Source organism: Pimephales promelas, chromosome 19 (assembly GCF_988280905.1).
Source record: "Pimephales promelas chromosome 19, fPimPro1.hap1.1, whole genome shotgun sequence".
Taxonomy (NCBI): Eukaryota; Metazoa; Chordata; class Actinopteri; order Cypriniformes; family Leuciscidae; genus Pimephales; species Pimephales promelas.
This window is the reverse complement of record NC_142787.1, coordinates 3559882-3575046: the sequence shown is the minus strand read 5'-3', so window position 1 is coordinate 3575046 and position 15165 is coordinate 3559882. Positions and strand designations below refer to the sequence as shown.

The 15165-nt window shown below is 34.5% G+C and overlaps 1 protein-coding gene across 2 annotated transcripts in view; it reads right to left on the bottom strand.

The window, feature by feature from the left end:
- The window catches only part of gabra6b (gamma-aminobutyric acid type A receptor subunit alpha6b), a 37416-nt gene extending 23771 nt beyond the window's left edge, over positions 1 to 13645 (bottom strand). The window contains exons 1-7 of one of the 2 annotated variants that reach the window (XM_039688409.2): positions 13395 to 13645; positions 13195 to 13313; positions 12894 to 12961; positions 11608 to 11828; positions 11075 to 11157; positions 10845 to 10988; positions 10484 to 10636 (exon numbers count right to left, since the gene is read on the bottom strand). In XM_039688409.2, the coding sequence (XP_039544343.2) occupies positions 10484 to 10636; positions 10845 to 10988; positions 11075 to 11157; positions 11608 to 11828; positions 12894 to 12961; positions 13195 to 13313; positions 13395 to 13429 (823 nt within the window). In that variant the 5' untranslated portion in view covers positions 13430 to 13645. The remainder of the gene's footprint in view (positions 1 to 10483; positions 10637 to 10844; positions 10989 to 11074; positions 11158 to 11607; positions 11829 to 12893; positions 12962 to 13194; positions 13314 to 13394) is intronic. The other variant, XM_039688408.2, reaches the window with a different exon arrangement.
- Between the last annotated feature and the right edge of the window lie 1520 nt (positions 13646 to 15165).

Here is a 15165-nt window from a genome sequence, read left to right as displayed (position 1 = left end):
TAATGAATAGTTCAATCAAAAATAAAAATAAAAAAAATCTTCATTATTTATGGCAAATCTGAGCTGGGAACTTTTATTTGGGCAAATGTAGAAACATGAACATTTTCTAAGAGCATTTCATATATTTTCTGTAAACATTTTTTCATTTGGCTAATGGTACAGTCAAAAGCAAAACAAATATAAGGGTATATAAGTATTTATATATTTATTAAGTTTATATGTGATTATCATTTAAAGAAGGGCCAATTAGTCATTTTTTTTTTGTCATTTGCAGTTTGTAAAAACTGGTTTGATTTTTTAGGCCAAAGAATAAAACATTTTAAATGATAATTATCTCATAAATGCAAGATTACATCTCACAATTCAGACTTTATTTCTCAGAATTGTAAGATATAAAGTCAGAATTGTGAGATATAAAGTCCGAATCATGAGATATAAAGTCAGAATTGCATGATATAAAATTATAATCGTGAGATATAAAGTCAAAATTGCATGATATAAAATCAGAATCGTGAGATATAAAGTCAGAATTGCATGATATATAGTAAGAATTGCGTGATATATTGTCAAAATTGTGTGATATATATAGTCAGAATTGTGAGATATAAAGTCAGGATTAAGATATATGGTCAGAATTGCGAGATAAAAAGTCAGAATTGTGAGATATAAAGTCAGAATTGTGATATAAAGTCAGAATTGTGTGATATATAGTCAGAATTGCGTGATATAAAGTCAGAATTACAAGATATAAAGTCAGAATTGTGTGATATATAGTCAGAATTGCGAGATATAAAGTCAGAATTGTGATATATATATATATATATATATATATATATATATATATATATTCAGAATTGCGTGATATAAAGTCAGAATTTTGAAATATAAAGTCAGATTTAAGATATATAGTCAGAATTGTGAGATATATAGTCAGAATTAAGATATATAGTCAGAATTGCGTGATATAAAGTCAGAATTTTGTGATATAAAGTCAGAATTAAGATATATAGTCAGAATTGTGAGATATATAGTCACAGTTGCGAGATATAAAGTCAAAATTGTGTGATATAAAGTCAGAATTGCGAGATATAAAGTCAGAATTACGAGACATATAGTTAGAATTTTGTGATATATAGTCACAATTGCGAGATATAAAGTCAGAATTGCGAGATATAAAGTCAGAATTGCGAGATATAAAGTCAGAATTGCGAGATATAGTCAGAATTGTGAGATATAAAGTCAGAATTGCGAGATATACAGTCAGAATTGCGAGATATAAAGTCAGAATTGTGTGATATAGTCAGAATTGTGAGATATAAAGTCAGAATTGCGAGATATAAAGTCAGAATTGCAAGATATAAAGTCAAAATTGCAAGATATAAAGTCAAAATTGCGAGATATAAAGTCAGAATTGCGAGATATAAACTCAGAATTGCAAGATATAAAGTCAAAATTGCGTGATATACAGTCAGAATTGCGTGATATACAGTATATAGTCAGAATTGCGTGATACAAAATCAGAATCGTAAGATACAAAGTCAGAATTGTGTGGTCTAAAGTCAGAATTTCATGATATAAAGTCAGAATTGTGTGATATATATGTCAGAAATGTAAATGTCAGAATTGTGAGATATAAAGTCAGAATTAAGATATATAGTCAGAATAACGAGATATATAGTCAGAATTGTTATATAAAGTCAGAATTGTTTGATATAAAGTCAGAATTGTGAGATATAAAGTCAGAATGGTGATATAAAGTCAGAATTAAGATATATAGTCAGAATTGCAAGATATAAAGTCAGAATTGCGAGATATACTGTATAGTCAGAAATGTGTGATAGTCAGAATTTTATAAACGAAAAGAAAGTTATAAACTCGCGACTTTATATCACGCAATTCAAAGATAAAAAGTCAGAAGTGCATGATGTAAACTCGCAATTGTGAGAAAAAAAGTCGCAATTACCTTATTTATTTTTTTAATCTGTGGCCGAAACAAACTTCAATATCATGATACCATTCTTAGAAAAAAAAAGCCCTGTTAATTAAAGCTAAATCCATAAAATGATCCCAATATGGGAACCTCTAAAAGGTTCTAAGCACCTGACTGAAACCTTTTAGGTTCTATATAGAACCTTCTATCGTAGTTACAAAAGTCTTGTTATAAGAATGTTGCAAACATCATGGTTTTATGACAGATAACAATGTTGTTGAAGCGAATGTAAAGCATGTATCTGCTGTAATCTGCAGTAAATTGTGTCGTGCATTTTAATGTTCCAACGCCCGGAGTCCAACAGGAGAAATGTCATGGTTTTGTGTATTTAGCAATACATCTACACTGAGACAGTAGGTATTTGAAATTGTTGATACATTTAATCACGTATTGTACCAGATATCCGTTTACTTGCACAGATACTGTAAATGTTACTTAGTATAATCTTCATATTATATTTCTGTAATTATGTTTATACGTGGAACGGCGATTGAGCACGACCTGGATGGGTTTTTTTTTGCTTATACAAGTTATTGTGCCTAAAAAGCATAAGAACCTGATTATGTCCGGTCTGTGTATCATCTTAGTGAGTTTTTATACATTTTACGCATGCACAGTAAGATGAATTAAGCATTTTCCGACATTTATGAGTGGACAAGGAACTTAACTTAAAAATGCCATATGGACGGAGAGCATTTCCCTATGTTTCTGATCAGGTCTCGTCCTTTAACCAACATAAAGGGGCTGATGGGAAACTCGGGGGTGGGGAGAGGTGTACTGTTATTTCATAATGGATCATAGAAACCCATGGTCTGCTGGAGCGTGCTGGCTCTATTGAATAGGTCATTTACTCAGAGCTCTGCGTGAACTCCCATGGAATAGCTCCAGGATAAGTAACCATTACAGTAAGGACTGAAAAGCCTTTCAGATTCAAAGTGATTTGTCTAAACGATGACAGATAACTTTATTTTACATCTGAGCATTAGTTTGAAAAGTATTGTTTCGTTTAATAAAATATATAACGGTATTTTTTTTTTTATGAGCAAAGAATGGCCTTTCTATATTTTAATCAGTTCTTTCTTCTTAATGTTTGGAACTATAAATTTTCTATTGTGTTAAATATGTTGGTAACACTTTCTATAAAGCCCCATTTATTTAGAATCAAGTATTACTATTCTATAACTAGATCGACTCGTTAAGTCCACCCCCAAGGCGTCACCTAACTGACGCTTTAGGCGCCCTTTAGCGTCAGTTAGATGACGCCCTAGGATCGCGTGTACCCTACCCCCACCCCAGACCTAAACCCACCCGCGTCATTTAACTGACGCTTTCCTTTAGCGTCAGTTAGATGACGCCGTAGGATCGCGTGACGCTAAAGGGCGCCTAAAGCGTCAAATATTGAAACATGGTCAAATGGTGACGCCTTGGGGTGAGAATGTATTGTTAAGTCCTATGCATTATAAGAACAGTTATATATACATTTATGTTATTTTTATAGTTGTTTACAAGTCATGCATTTGCTTTTTCAAATCTATTATACATTGATTTAGAATTTATAAAGGTTAAAAAAAAAAAACAAACAAAAAAAAAAGAAACTTGTTTGCTGTAACATTTAATTATTAATGTCTTTAATGGCTAATGTTTGCATTAGAGGTCATGAATGGTAATTTTAATATGTTGTTAATATATATACAGTATATATATATATATATATATATATATATACATATATATCATCGGCCATATTCATGGTATAGCTTGCTTATAGCAGTTATACTTTACTGAAATTGTACTTAAAATGTTATGTAAAATAAAAATAAAAAAGCATGAATGCATGACTAAAATGCATGACTAAATTATAAAAAAATATATATATAAATGAACAATAACTGTTCTCATAATCCAGTCTAGGTCTAAATGGGTCTTTATGAATGTATTTATAGAATAGCAATACTATTCTATAAATAAGTATAAATGGAGCTATAATTCATTGTTTTTGATTTTTGGTTTTGATATTAGTAAAACCAACATCAAGATATTAGTTTTGTCAAACATTCTATTGCAATAATTCTAGTCCAACAACAACAACACAACACTGCACCAGTTATCCCCATAGCTGGCTAGATTACAGATTTCTTTCAACAACTCAACAGCTGTTCATTTCATTACACTGTAAAACGATTTTGTCACAAAAACATAGTATCCACTCAACCGAATCTCTACCATATCATGGCATGCTCACCACCAATGGGATGAAACCTCTATTCTTCGAGCCTCAGCCCCTGCCTCAAGAGTAAATCCGCCCAGGTTCAGAATAATATCCAGGTGTGAGTTTCCAAAAAGCAACTATGGTCGTAAGTTTTGTCGTTACCAATAGAGTTCAATGGAATTTACGACCATACAGTAGCTATCTGACAGTGCTTTAGGGAAACATTGGCTCACTCAAACTCTCCTTCTCGTCTTGTATTAAGACAATACAGACGCACATCCTCTACCTGGCAGATTCGTAACATCTTTAGTTTTTAATTATTGCCCTGATTGTGGAAATGGGACTTTTCAATTCTTTAGCTATTTTCTATTTTGTGAAGCTCAACAATCTTTTGATGTCTCCTCATACTGTAGTTATATTCCTGTAAAACAAGAAGTCTAGACAATTTGAGATTCCTAGTCACCCTAGTGTGCTAATAAAATTAAATATTAATGGTAATATTCTTCAGACATATTATACTCATAAAAGACTGCAGGGGTGCCAAAAATTGTGGAGAAAAAACTTTTATGTTAAGACCAATACAATACATATACTGTATAATGTCAAGCTAATTTTTCAAAGTGAAATGTCTAGTGGCGATAAAATGCATTTTATGATGGTGATCTTATGTATTAAACATGGTCAATACTATTTTTTTTTTTAATTTGATACAATACCTTTTGTCACAATTTTAAATCTGGCTTTGTGTTTTTTTAAAAAATAATGTTTTTTTTTTTTTTTTTGTAAGCTTGTAGTAATTCGAGACACGTATTTCCAATGAGTCTGGGTCACAAAGTCAAGAGCATGATGACAAGCCAAGTCATATGCTGTCAATTTACTTTCTATTTGCTTTGATTATGTTTAAAAAGTCAATGTCATGCTCGCTACCATCAATACAGGACACTCTTCCAGACATCTCGCATCAGTAAAACAATCTTTTCTTTGTGCAATTTCACCACACTTTACCCCACTTCTCAAAACATGTTACTTTAAGGACAAAGGTGTTGCTGATCAAATCTGCCCTCCTGTCCACATCAGGACTAGCTTGCTGTGTTTTTATTGGACTGATGTGTTGGATCTATAGGGCAGATCATGGTCAATTGGTTGAGCAGATAGAAATCACATTCAAGAGAGAGGGAGAGAGAGTATGAGGACAGCCCAGTAGGATTTCTTACGGAAGGGACAAGAAAACCTTTACACTTTATGTTTCAAAGCAATGTACTTAAATAGGTCAGTTGACTAACTCTGACCTCATAACTACTGTATTTAATATCACACATAGCTTCATCATAGCCCTACCAAATTGACATCTTCCACAAATAAATATAATTTAAGCTTTATCTTATTAAAAATATCATTAAATGTTCGATTTCAGTTTCGAATCAAAGTTTGATAGCTTTTGTGCACGAGAACACGTTTACCGTGTCCTGGATATGAATAGAAATGTTGTGAAGAAAGAGAAAGAAAGTAAAGGAACAAACAGTAATTGCCTTAGGAACAAAATAATGCTTTTAAGGACAAAAAGCTGGTCCAAATTTACTTCGGTCAATTACATCTCTGAACCAAATGCTTTGGGTTATTTCAGCTCTTAGTGGTAAAAGATTGTGATGTAGAGCAGCTGCGATAGAAATGGACAGTGAATGCCTCTACCTATTCGTCTCTACTCTCGAAAGCAAGTCATTTGTCAGAAACTCTCACTCTCTTTCTTTTTTTTACACTCTTTGAAGTTTTCTTTCACATCTATTTTCACAGGCATAACACTCTCACCTCAGAACTGAGAAACATGCTGTAGGTTACTCACTTCTCCACATGAGCTGATGTTTGCTTGTAATCTACTGACGTGCTGTAATTAACACCTCACTCAGAGGAAGCCATTTTTATACTGAAGTTGTGACTTTATCAGCAAAAGAAGAACGTATCCCAATTACAGACAACTAAAGCTGAAACGCACCTGGCAATAACTGATGATATCATCTTTAATCCCAGATAGCAAACTGACATTGAATCAACGTGGAAATATGACATCGAAACAACGTTGATCTGACATTGTTTTGCTCATCGAATTAACGTTGAACCAACGTCAGATGCGTCATTCTTTCAAAACTAACGGAAAATCAACTTGAAATCAACGCGTTGTTTCAACGTTATGAAAGCAAACCAATTTTCGATTTCATTTTGCTTTGAAGAATGCCGCGTCTGACGTTGGTTCAACGTTAATTCGATGAGCAAATCAACGTTGTTTCAATGTCATAAGAGACGTCGTTTCCACGTTGATTCAATGTCAGTTTGCTGTCTGGGATATCTCAATGTATACGTTTAGTATCCCTACCAAGTGCTGATGTGTTCATAAAGAGGAAAACTGATGCACTCCGAATTGCCAAAAAACTCTAATAACCCCAATGAAACACAAGCGGGAGACAACAAAGACAGACACAAAATTAATCAGCTGAAAAATCAATGAGGACAAAATAAAAGTTAACACATTTTAAGACTGCTTCACAAAGACCTAGAACATTGGGCAACTGACTCGCCTGTACTTTCCTTCGTTTTCTAACCCATACTAGCAGACAGAATCGAGTGCCTTATATCATTTTAAACAGAACAACTTGAAGTTTCAATCTAGCTCATTTAAAATCCCAATTTTACATTTATTTTGTCTGAGAATGGATGAATTTAACAGAATTAATTATGTTTGCACGGAAACGATCTGAAGAGAAAACGCAAAAAATCACTTTTATATTCTGCGTTTAGAGGAGCGTAATGGGTGGGAAATCCACGTGCATATGGTGATGCAAAAGTATGTGAAATTCAATGTAGTATACACTCCAGGCGCCTAGGTGGCGATGTGAAGCACTACTACGTACAACTTTCACTGTCTAGCAGACTTTTGCGTTTTTACCCTTTAGACGGTGCAGCGTTTTTAAGATTTCCACTCTGGAGGGTGGTTTCACTTTTTTGTGTATTTTAGCCCCAAAAACGCAGTCGCCGTGTAAACAAAAGGCACATCCGTTAAATATTTTTACGTTTTCACCCGCGAGCATTCTCGTGTAAACAGGGCCTAAGAAAAACTCCCACAATATGTTGGTGTTTTTTTTTTGTTTGTTTGTTTTTTTGTTTGTTTGGTTTTTACGTGAGAACCTCACCTCAACCAATATATATATATGAAGAGTTCAGATGCAAAAGCCTCTAAATGCCATTTGAAATTTTCTTCTAAAATGATCATTTTTATCAAGCTTGTATATTTAAGTTCAGTAATTTCACTTAAATCGCAATGAAGATTACGTATTAATTGTCATTTAAGTGAAATTACTGAACTTAAATATACAAGCTTGATAAAAATTGTCATTTTAGAAGAAAATTTCAGATGGCATTTAGAGGCTTTTGCATCTGAACTTTTCATATATATATATATATATATACAGTATATATATATATATATATATATATATATATATATATATATACTGTTTCTGTACTGTTTCAACCAATCTGGGCATGCGGGTGGGACTACACATCAACAAGCATTCTTGTTGCCTCAGAGGTACAAACAATATATATTTCAGGGCTGTCTCAATCTCTTTAAGGCTTAAGTAGCACTATTTAATGTGTTGTAAAGTTTAATGCAATATATTTACTCTTCTATACTTCAACATCTACTCATGTTTCTATTGTATAAATGGAAAATAGAGCAAACAGGGAAAGGCAAGGAAGAGGATCTCAAAATGTTTGCTCTGTGTTAAGTGATTTAGGAGCACTGCCAACCGCTGCCAAGAAGAGTGCATTAAGATAATGAAGCAGAAATAACATCTACATAAAAAGTCAAATGTGTATCATCTCATCAAGGGATTAATAAGTCCCTAGCAAATTCATCTGGCTTTTTTTTTTGTGGTGACACTTTAGTGTGGGGAACACTTATTCAGAAACTACAACTTTTGTCTCAATAAACTACTAATTTACTGCTTATTAATACTTATTACTGTAGTTTTGTAGCATTTAAGTTTAGGTATTGAGTAGGATTGAGAGATATATGGTCATGCAGAATAAGCCATTAATATGCTCTTTATAAGTACTAATAAACAGCCAATATACTAGTAATATGCATGCTAATAAGCGACTAGTTAGAAGTGCGTCTTTTACCCTTTAATTAAAGACGTGTTACCATTTTTGTTGATTTATATTTTTGCTTTTATGAGAACTTTCAAGTTTCAGTCTAGCAATTCACAACTCTTCACTTTAAATTGTTCTGTAACTTTTCCGTGTAGAATAATATGTTTTGTATCTGGAGTGCTTAAAATTCAAACCCCTTCTTCTGCTCTCTCTGGCTTAGTTCACTTAGTAGTAAGCTGCTTTGGCCTCTATATAGGCTGCTGCCTTTTAAAACCACATCATACCTTAAAGGAGTAGTTCACTTTAAAAAAAAAAAACTTTTGCTGATAATATACTCACCCCCATGTCATCCAAGATGTCCACGTCTTTCTTTCTTCAGTTGAAAAGAAATTAAGGTTTTTGATGAAAACATTCCAGGATATTCTCCATATAATGGACTTTAATGGGAACCAAATGGTTCAAGGTCCAAATGAGAGTTTCAATGCAGCTTCAAAGGGCTTTAAACGACACCAGATGATGAATAAGTGTCTTATCTAGGACACTTCGAGTCATGACTCGAAAAAAGATTTGAGAGTCACAAACAGGAGAGTCACAAACGCTCATCACAGAACAGAGCAAGGCGAGCATTTGTGCTTATAAAACGAAAACTTTGTTATTTATATTTGAAATGACCGATCGTTTCGCATGATAAGACCCTTATTCATCGTCTGGTGTTGTTTAAAGCTCTTTGAAGCTGCACTGAAACTGTCTTTTGGACATTGAACCGTTTCCCAGTAGGTCCATTATATGAAGAAAATCCTGGAATGTTTTCATCAAAATTCTTAATTTCTTTTTGACTGAAGAAAGAAAGACATGGACATCTTGGATGACATGGGGGTGAGTAAATTATCAGCAAAAGTGTTTTTAAAAGTGAACTACTCCTTTAAATGTAGCTTCATGTGTGACTGATTTGGAACACTCTAAATGAGCGGCAACTCAGAGTGCTACTTCTGTAAAGCATTCAAGTGACTCAACACATAGTCAATTAGGGGCCAAGCACCAAATGTCCGCAGGCACCCATTGTAATCGCTAGAGTTCTTATTGTTCTTATTCTTTTTCCGCCATGGGAGTCAAATCAAGCCTTTAGAACCACTTGAGGGAATGTTTGGAAATTTGGCACACAGATAGGGAACAATCTAAACATTTACCACAGCAAATTTGGAGTTGCTAACTATAAGGACTAGAGCTTTTTCCTCAGATTCCTTAGCTCAAGACAATTCGTTTACACCATATGACATAAATTCTCATCATTAGTCAAATCGCTCTCAAATAACTGCAAAATGATAGTATCTCAGCAAAACTTTGGCATATTCAGACCAATCTTGGTTTGTGTGGTCACTACCGTAACCTGAGGATGCCCGCATAGTTTCGGCACCGTTATCAGGAGATATGAAAAATGGCTATTTTTGCTTATAAATGAGCAGTTTGGCCAAAAATCACAAAAATCTTTAGATCTCGTTTGACTCAGTTTCAGCATGCCAAGTCAAACGATACATCAATTTTCCATGCAGGCCATTTTGGACGTTGGCTGTTTTGCATTTCTTTGAAAACCTACTTTTCCGAGCCATTGGTCCGATTGCACCAAATTCAATTTAGATCATCAGACCATGTCAAGCAAAAAGTTCTAGTTTTTTGTTGATAGACAAAACCGTTATCGTTTTACATATCAAATTGTTTGATGGCCTGATGCCAAACTGTATCTGAGGCTCTATGTCAAGTTTTTGCTGGATTGACACCAAACTTTGTGTTTGTCATTGTCAAACTACCTCCAAATTGGTCAAAAGTTATAAGCACTGAAATCATATTACAAATGATTGTATTTATACATTTTTTTCTACTAGCTACTAGCATCTACATTTTCAAATCAGTCAGCCATTAACAAGTTAACAATGAACATAGAATAAAAAGCACACACAAAAGGGAAAATAGTCTAATGGGTCTATATTCTGTTTAATGAATACCTTGCAGCACTGAATGAATTATTTTTATCATTAGTTGTATCACTTCTTACACTGTTTGGGTTTAGTATTATCATACTGGTGCTTGCGCAGTGAGCCCAACAGACAATCAGTGTGTGAGGAAGCAAAAAGCATGCTTACCAAACACAGTTCTGGCAGGTACTGATTCTTTGTCAATCCAGAAGGAGACCTGCGCTAGGATCACAGTCATAATGCAAGGGATGTATGTTTGGATCAAGAAGAAACCCATTTTCCTTTGCAGGTGGAAGTAAACCGTCATGACTATGTATTCACCTGCAACATATAGGCAATCCTAAACAAGTGTGCAAGAAACTACATTCCGCAGAAATACATTAAAGACGAATAGAAAATCCAGTTTAATGTCACATTCAACAAAGAAAACTTGGTGTTGGCAAGAGGTTGGTATTAAGAAAGCTCTCGGCAGATTTGTGCACACCAAACCGGAAAACAAAAACTAACTCAAAAGTCCCAAAGATCATACCTGTGTTTGACTTCAACCTCTCACTAGACACAGTCTGTCCAATCAGATCGTACTGTAGTAGACTGGAACTCTCTTGAGGAACTTCCACTGAAAACAATGGTCCTTTCTTCCATGTGTACACAATCTCACTCATTGGATAGGCGTCTATATTATAGGCACAAATCAAAACTAAAGTCAGTCACACCAGTAAAACCATTCAAAAGGAAAGTGTGCCATTTTAACATACATACAGCTGCCAAATTTCAAAGGGCATGAATGTCCATCCATTGGGAAATTTATCAATCGCATGGGGCACTCTGCATTGATGGTTAACCTGAAAACAATACACATTTCACCTTTAATTTATGTCAAATAACAGATGACCTTGTTAAACCCTATATACAGTGGCAAAAAAAGTCATTCAAACACTCTAAAAAAAATGCTGGGTTGTTTTAACCAAATTGGGGTCAAATATGGACAAACTCAAACATTGGGTTAAATATCATTGAACCAATGTGACTGGTTTGTCCATATTTGACCCAAATTTGGGTTCAAACAACCCAGAGTGAATACATGCGGCATAAATGAATAAGAATGCATTTTTTTTTTCAAGTAATTGGTACTGTAATAGAATCCACTGTTGTTGTTTTATTTCGATTGTTTGTGGACTGGTGTGTATTTCAATTGTTTGTGAATGTGTTATTCCACTTCTACTGCCATTTTAAAGAGCAAGTGTGCAGTCCATCTTTGACTTGGAGAGCAAATGTTCTGGCACGCAGGTTACCTCATGGTGTACAGAATAGTTCCGTTCTGCATGATGCGGAACAGCTTGTTGGGAGTGGTCATGTTGTGCGAAATAGAACGTTTGCCATTTCGGAAGAACGTGTCCGGTGTCCAGATATTGCTGACCATTAGGTTGTTGAGACGCAGGATCTCAATGGGGCCCTCAAATTTCAGCCGGTCATCAATCCACGTTTGCCGAAAAAACACATCCATCGTGTATTCCTAAGAAATTATTATTTGTTTTAGAGTTTATATTTTAGATATTCACATGTGGTTTCCATGACTGCCGTTTTAAATCAACAGAAATCTAAACTGTCATGTGCAGAGCATATGGTTTATATATATATGAAGAGTTCAGATGCAAAAGCCTCTAAGTGCCATTTGAAATTTTCTTCTAAAATGACAATTTTTATCAAGCTTGTATATTTAAGTTCAGTAATTTCACTTAAATGGCAATGAAGATTACCTATTAATTGTCATTTAAGTGAAATTACTGAACTTAAATATACAAGCTTGATAAAAATGGTCATTTTAGAAGAAAATTTCAAATGGCATTTAGAGGCTTTTGCATCTGAACTCTTCATATATATATATATATATATATATGAAGAGTTCAGATGCAAAAGCCTCTAAATGCCATTTGAAATTTTCTTCTTTAATGATGATTTTTATTAAACTTGTATATTTAAGTTCAGTAATTTCACTTAATTGTTATTTAAGTGATATTACTGAACTTAAATATACAAGTTTGATAAAAATCACCATTAAAGAAGAACATTTCAAATGGCATTTAGAGGCTTTTGCATCTGAACTCTTCATATATAAACAGCAACCCACGATAAATTTGTATGAGTGAACACATCAGGAAAGTATCATCCGGGATGTATACGAATCAGGCTGGTATACTGTACATTCACCATCAGGAATGGTATTTTTATCTTTTTTTTTCCCCCCAACTAATCTTGGCGGAGATTTATCTTTACTGTCTTTCGGATTGTCACAGTGCATCACATGGCAGGCGAGGTGGCTTTAGACACTGTAGGAAAATAGTGTAGTGTGTAACAGAGGAAAGAAAGCTGAGCCGGGACCCTCACTGTCAGGGATTGTCAACCAGATTAAAATCCCTAAGCTTCTATAATGACATCCCGCCCAAATGTCAGAATAATGAAGCCAGGCCAACATGAACAGAGGCAGTGGACATAGTAAACATGCAATTACAGAGGATTTAGGTTTATATGCACGATTTCACGCATCATATATAATTGTTTGTTTGTTTTTATCACATACCATTTCCACATCAGAAACAGGACCAAAGCTGGTGACAAATATGTCCGTTTTAACCTCTGTGACGGGACCTACAGTTTTTCAAATATAAATAAGTCATAGAAAGAAAGAAAGAAAGAAAGATGCTCCTTAGTTCATTCATTACAAATATTTGAAACCTTATAAAGCAGTAAGGCAGTTTCTGATGATGAACTTGAGGAAGTCTGCCATGCAAAGTCATGATATTATAAATAATACAATTAAAAGTAAATGTCTTTAACTACTTTAACAACTACATGAAGTAACATGTTAAGTAATTGCTTACCTCCAAAACCAGGTCGGAGTCTGTTGTCATATCCATCTAACAGCCTATCCAAAATGCGCGTAATGTTATCCAAATAAATCCTTGTCTCGGTCGGTGGATTTGCCAACACCTCCCTAACACTGTAAACATTTCCATAAATTAATAAGCAAAGTGTGTGAAGTCAGATTAAAAAAAAAGAAAAAAAAGACTTTGCTACTTACCAAGACAGAAAAAAACATGTGCGTATCCAAGCCATGCTTTACGCGCACTCTCTATCCAAGTGTCCCCTTGTCAACTGGTGTTAGTTGCACATCCCATAATTTATGTGTGCAAAAGGAACTGGTGTGGTTTGTGAGGCTTGTGTGCGTATCCTAAAGCTTTTATGCGTGAAGTCTTGCTGGAGTTCCTCAGTGGAGTTCCTCTTCTGACTCACTCTGATGGAAAACTAAAGTGCTTTTAAAGAGGCAGAGAGATGCAACCAAAGGACATTGACAAAGATCGAATGAAGCATTATGAGGGATTAGAAGAGAAAGACTGGCGAATGTTCTACTGTTTGAATTCGCATGGTGATTTCTGTCAGATTACAAACTTGATCATTAGTCCATTCAAAAACCAAAAATGTCATGAAACTTTACTTGATATATTCATATTTTGAATTCAATTCGCCACTACTGATCTTTCAAGCATTTAATATGATTTGCCGATTACTTATTAATGAAGGTTGTTTGCTTATTGAAACATTTATATTTATTTCAATGCTACATTTTAGAGGTTTCCTCTTATCCAAACATTATAAAATAGCCTTTAAGTTAGATTTTAACAGTTTCACTTGTTTATATTTTATGACTAGCTTACGGGTGATGAGAATGTATGATATTAAGTAGAAAGATGTTGTTGTTATTGGTTTTTGTTGAAATATGGATATTTTTATGAACTATGCATTTATTTTTGTTTTGTGATTATTCAATATAAAATCTCTGATGCAGTAAAATTTCATGCTCAGTTACAGTATATCATGAAATGGTGATAAAGTGGCTCTTTCGATGCTGATACAGCCTTTTTCACACACTCAGAATTGATGGGAACACATCTGCCCCAATGATAGCTCTTTCCACAGGAGCTTATTCAAATGATGCTGTTCGAATCTGCTGGCAAAACCTTCACCACTCACATTGAAACAACTCTGAGCCATTATCCTAATCCTCAGTCATGAGGTTTTAATGCATCGAGTCATCATCCACCATTGGATTTCTCTTAAATGTTATGGCCATTCGATGTGCACTCTCAGTGAACGACAATAACATGGTGACATGTGATCAGCGGAATTTAAAATTCTTCCACAGTTGGATAAGTGAAGTTGCCATTAGGTTACTTCTTCCAGTTGCTGACCACTCTTAATAATTTCATGAGATAAGGTCAGTTGGATCAGTACCAAACCCAAGTATGAGAGCTTTCAGGAAATATAATAATGGCTGAGGATGTTTTTGATATGACTTTTGAACAATGAGATTGAATGTGAAATACCAACAGAGGCAGGCCTGCTGACTACTGAAGCATGGCAAGAACTGGGAGGCAAAACCCAAGCAGAGCGGGCACTGGAGCATGAACAGGGGGTAAAGGTGTGCCAGCAGACATGGATCCTGTCCTTCTGGTCACAATAACACTACACCCAAGCAAATGTTCTCTGTTTGGTCAGTACGGCACTTTGTAAATAGCACTGTAGTTTTGAGGCTCTTACAGGGGGAGGAGGGGTAAAAACAGGGCACTGAAGGCAGTGATATCAACATCATACCAACTATAAATTCGGTAACACTTTATAATAACTGCACGCTATTAATCATTAGTTAAGCAGTTTATGCAGTTTATAAATATAGCTATACATGCCTTTTTCTTGATTTCTAAGCATATCTATAATGCGTTTAATGATTGTATTTTCATACTTTGTTGATGATCAATTAATAATTTCTAAATGAAGTATAACATTATTTGCAA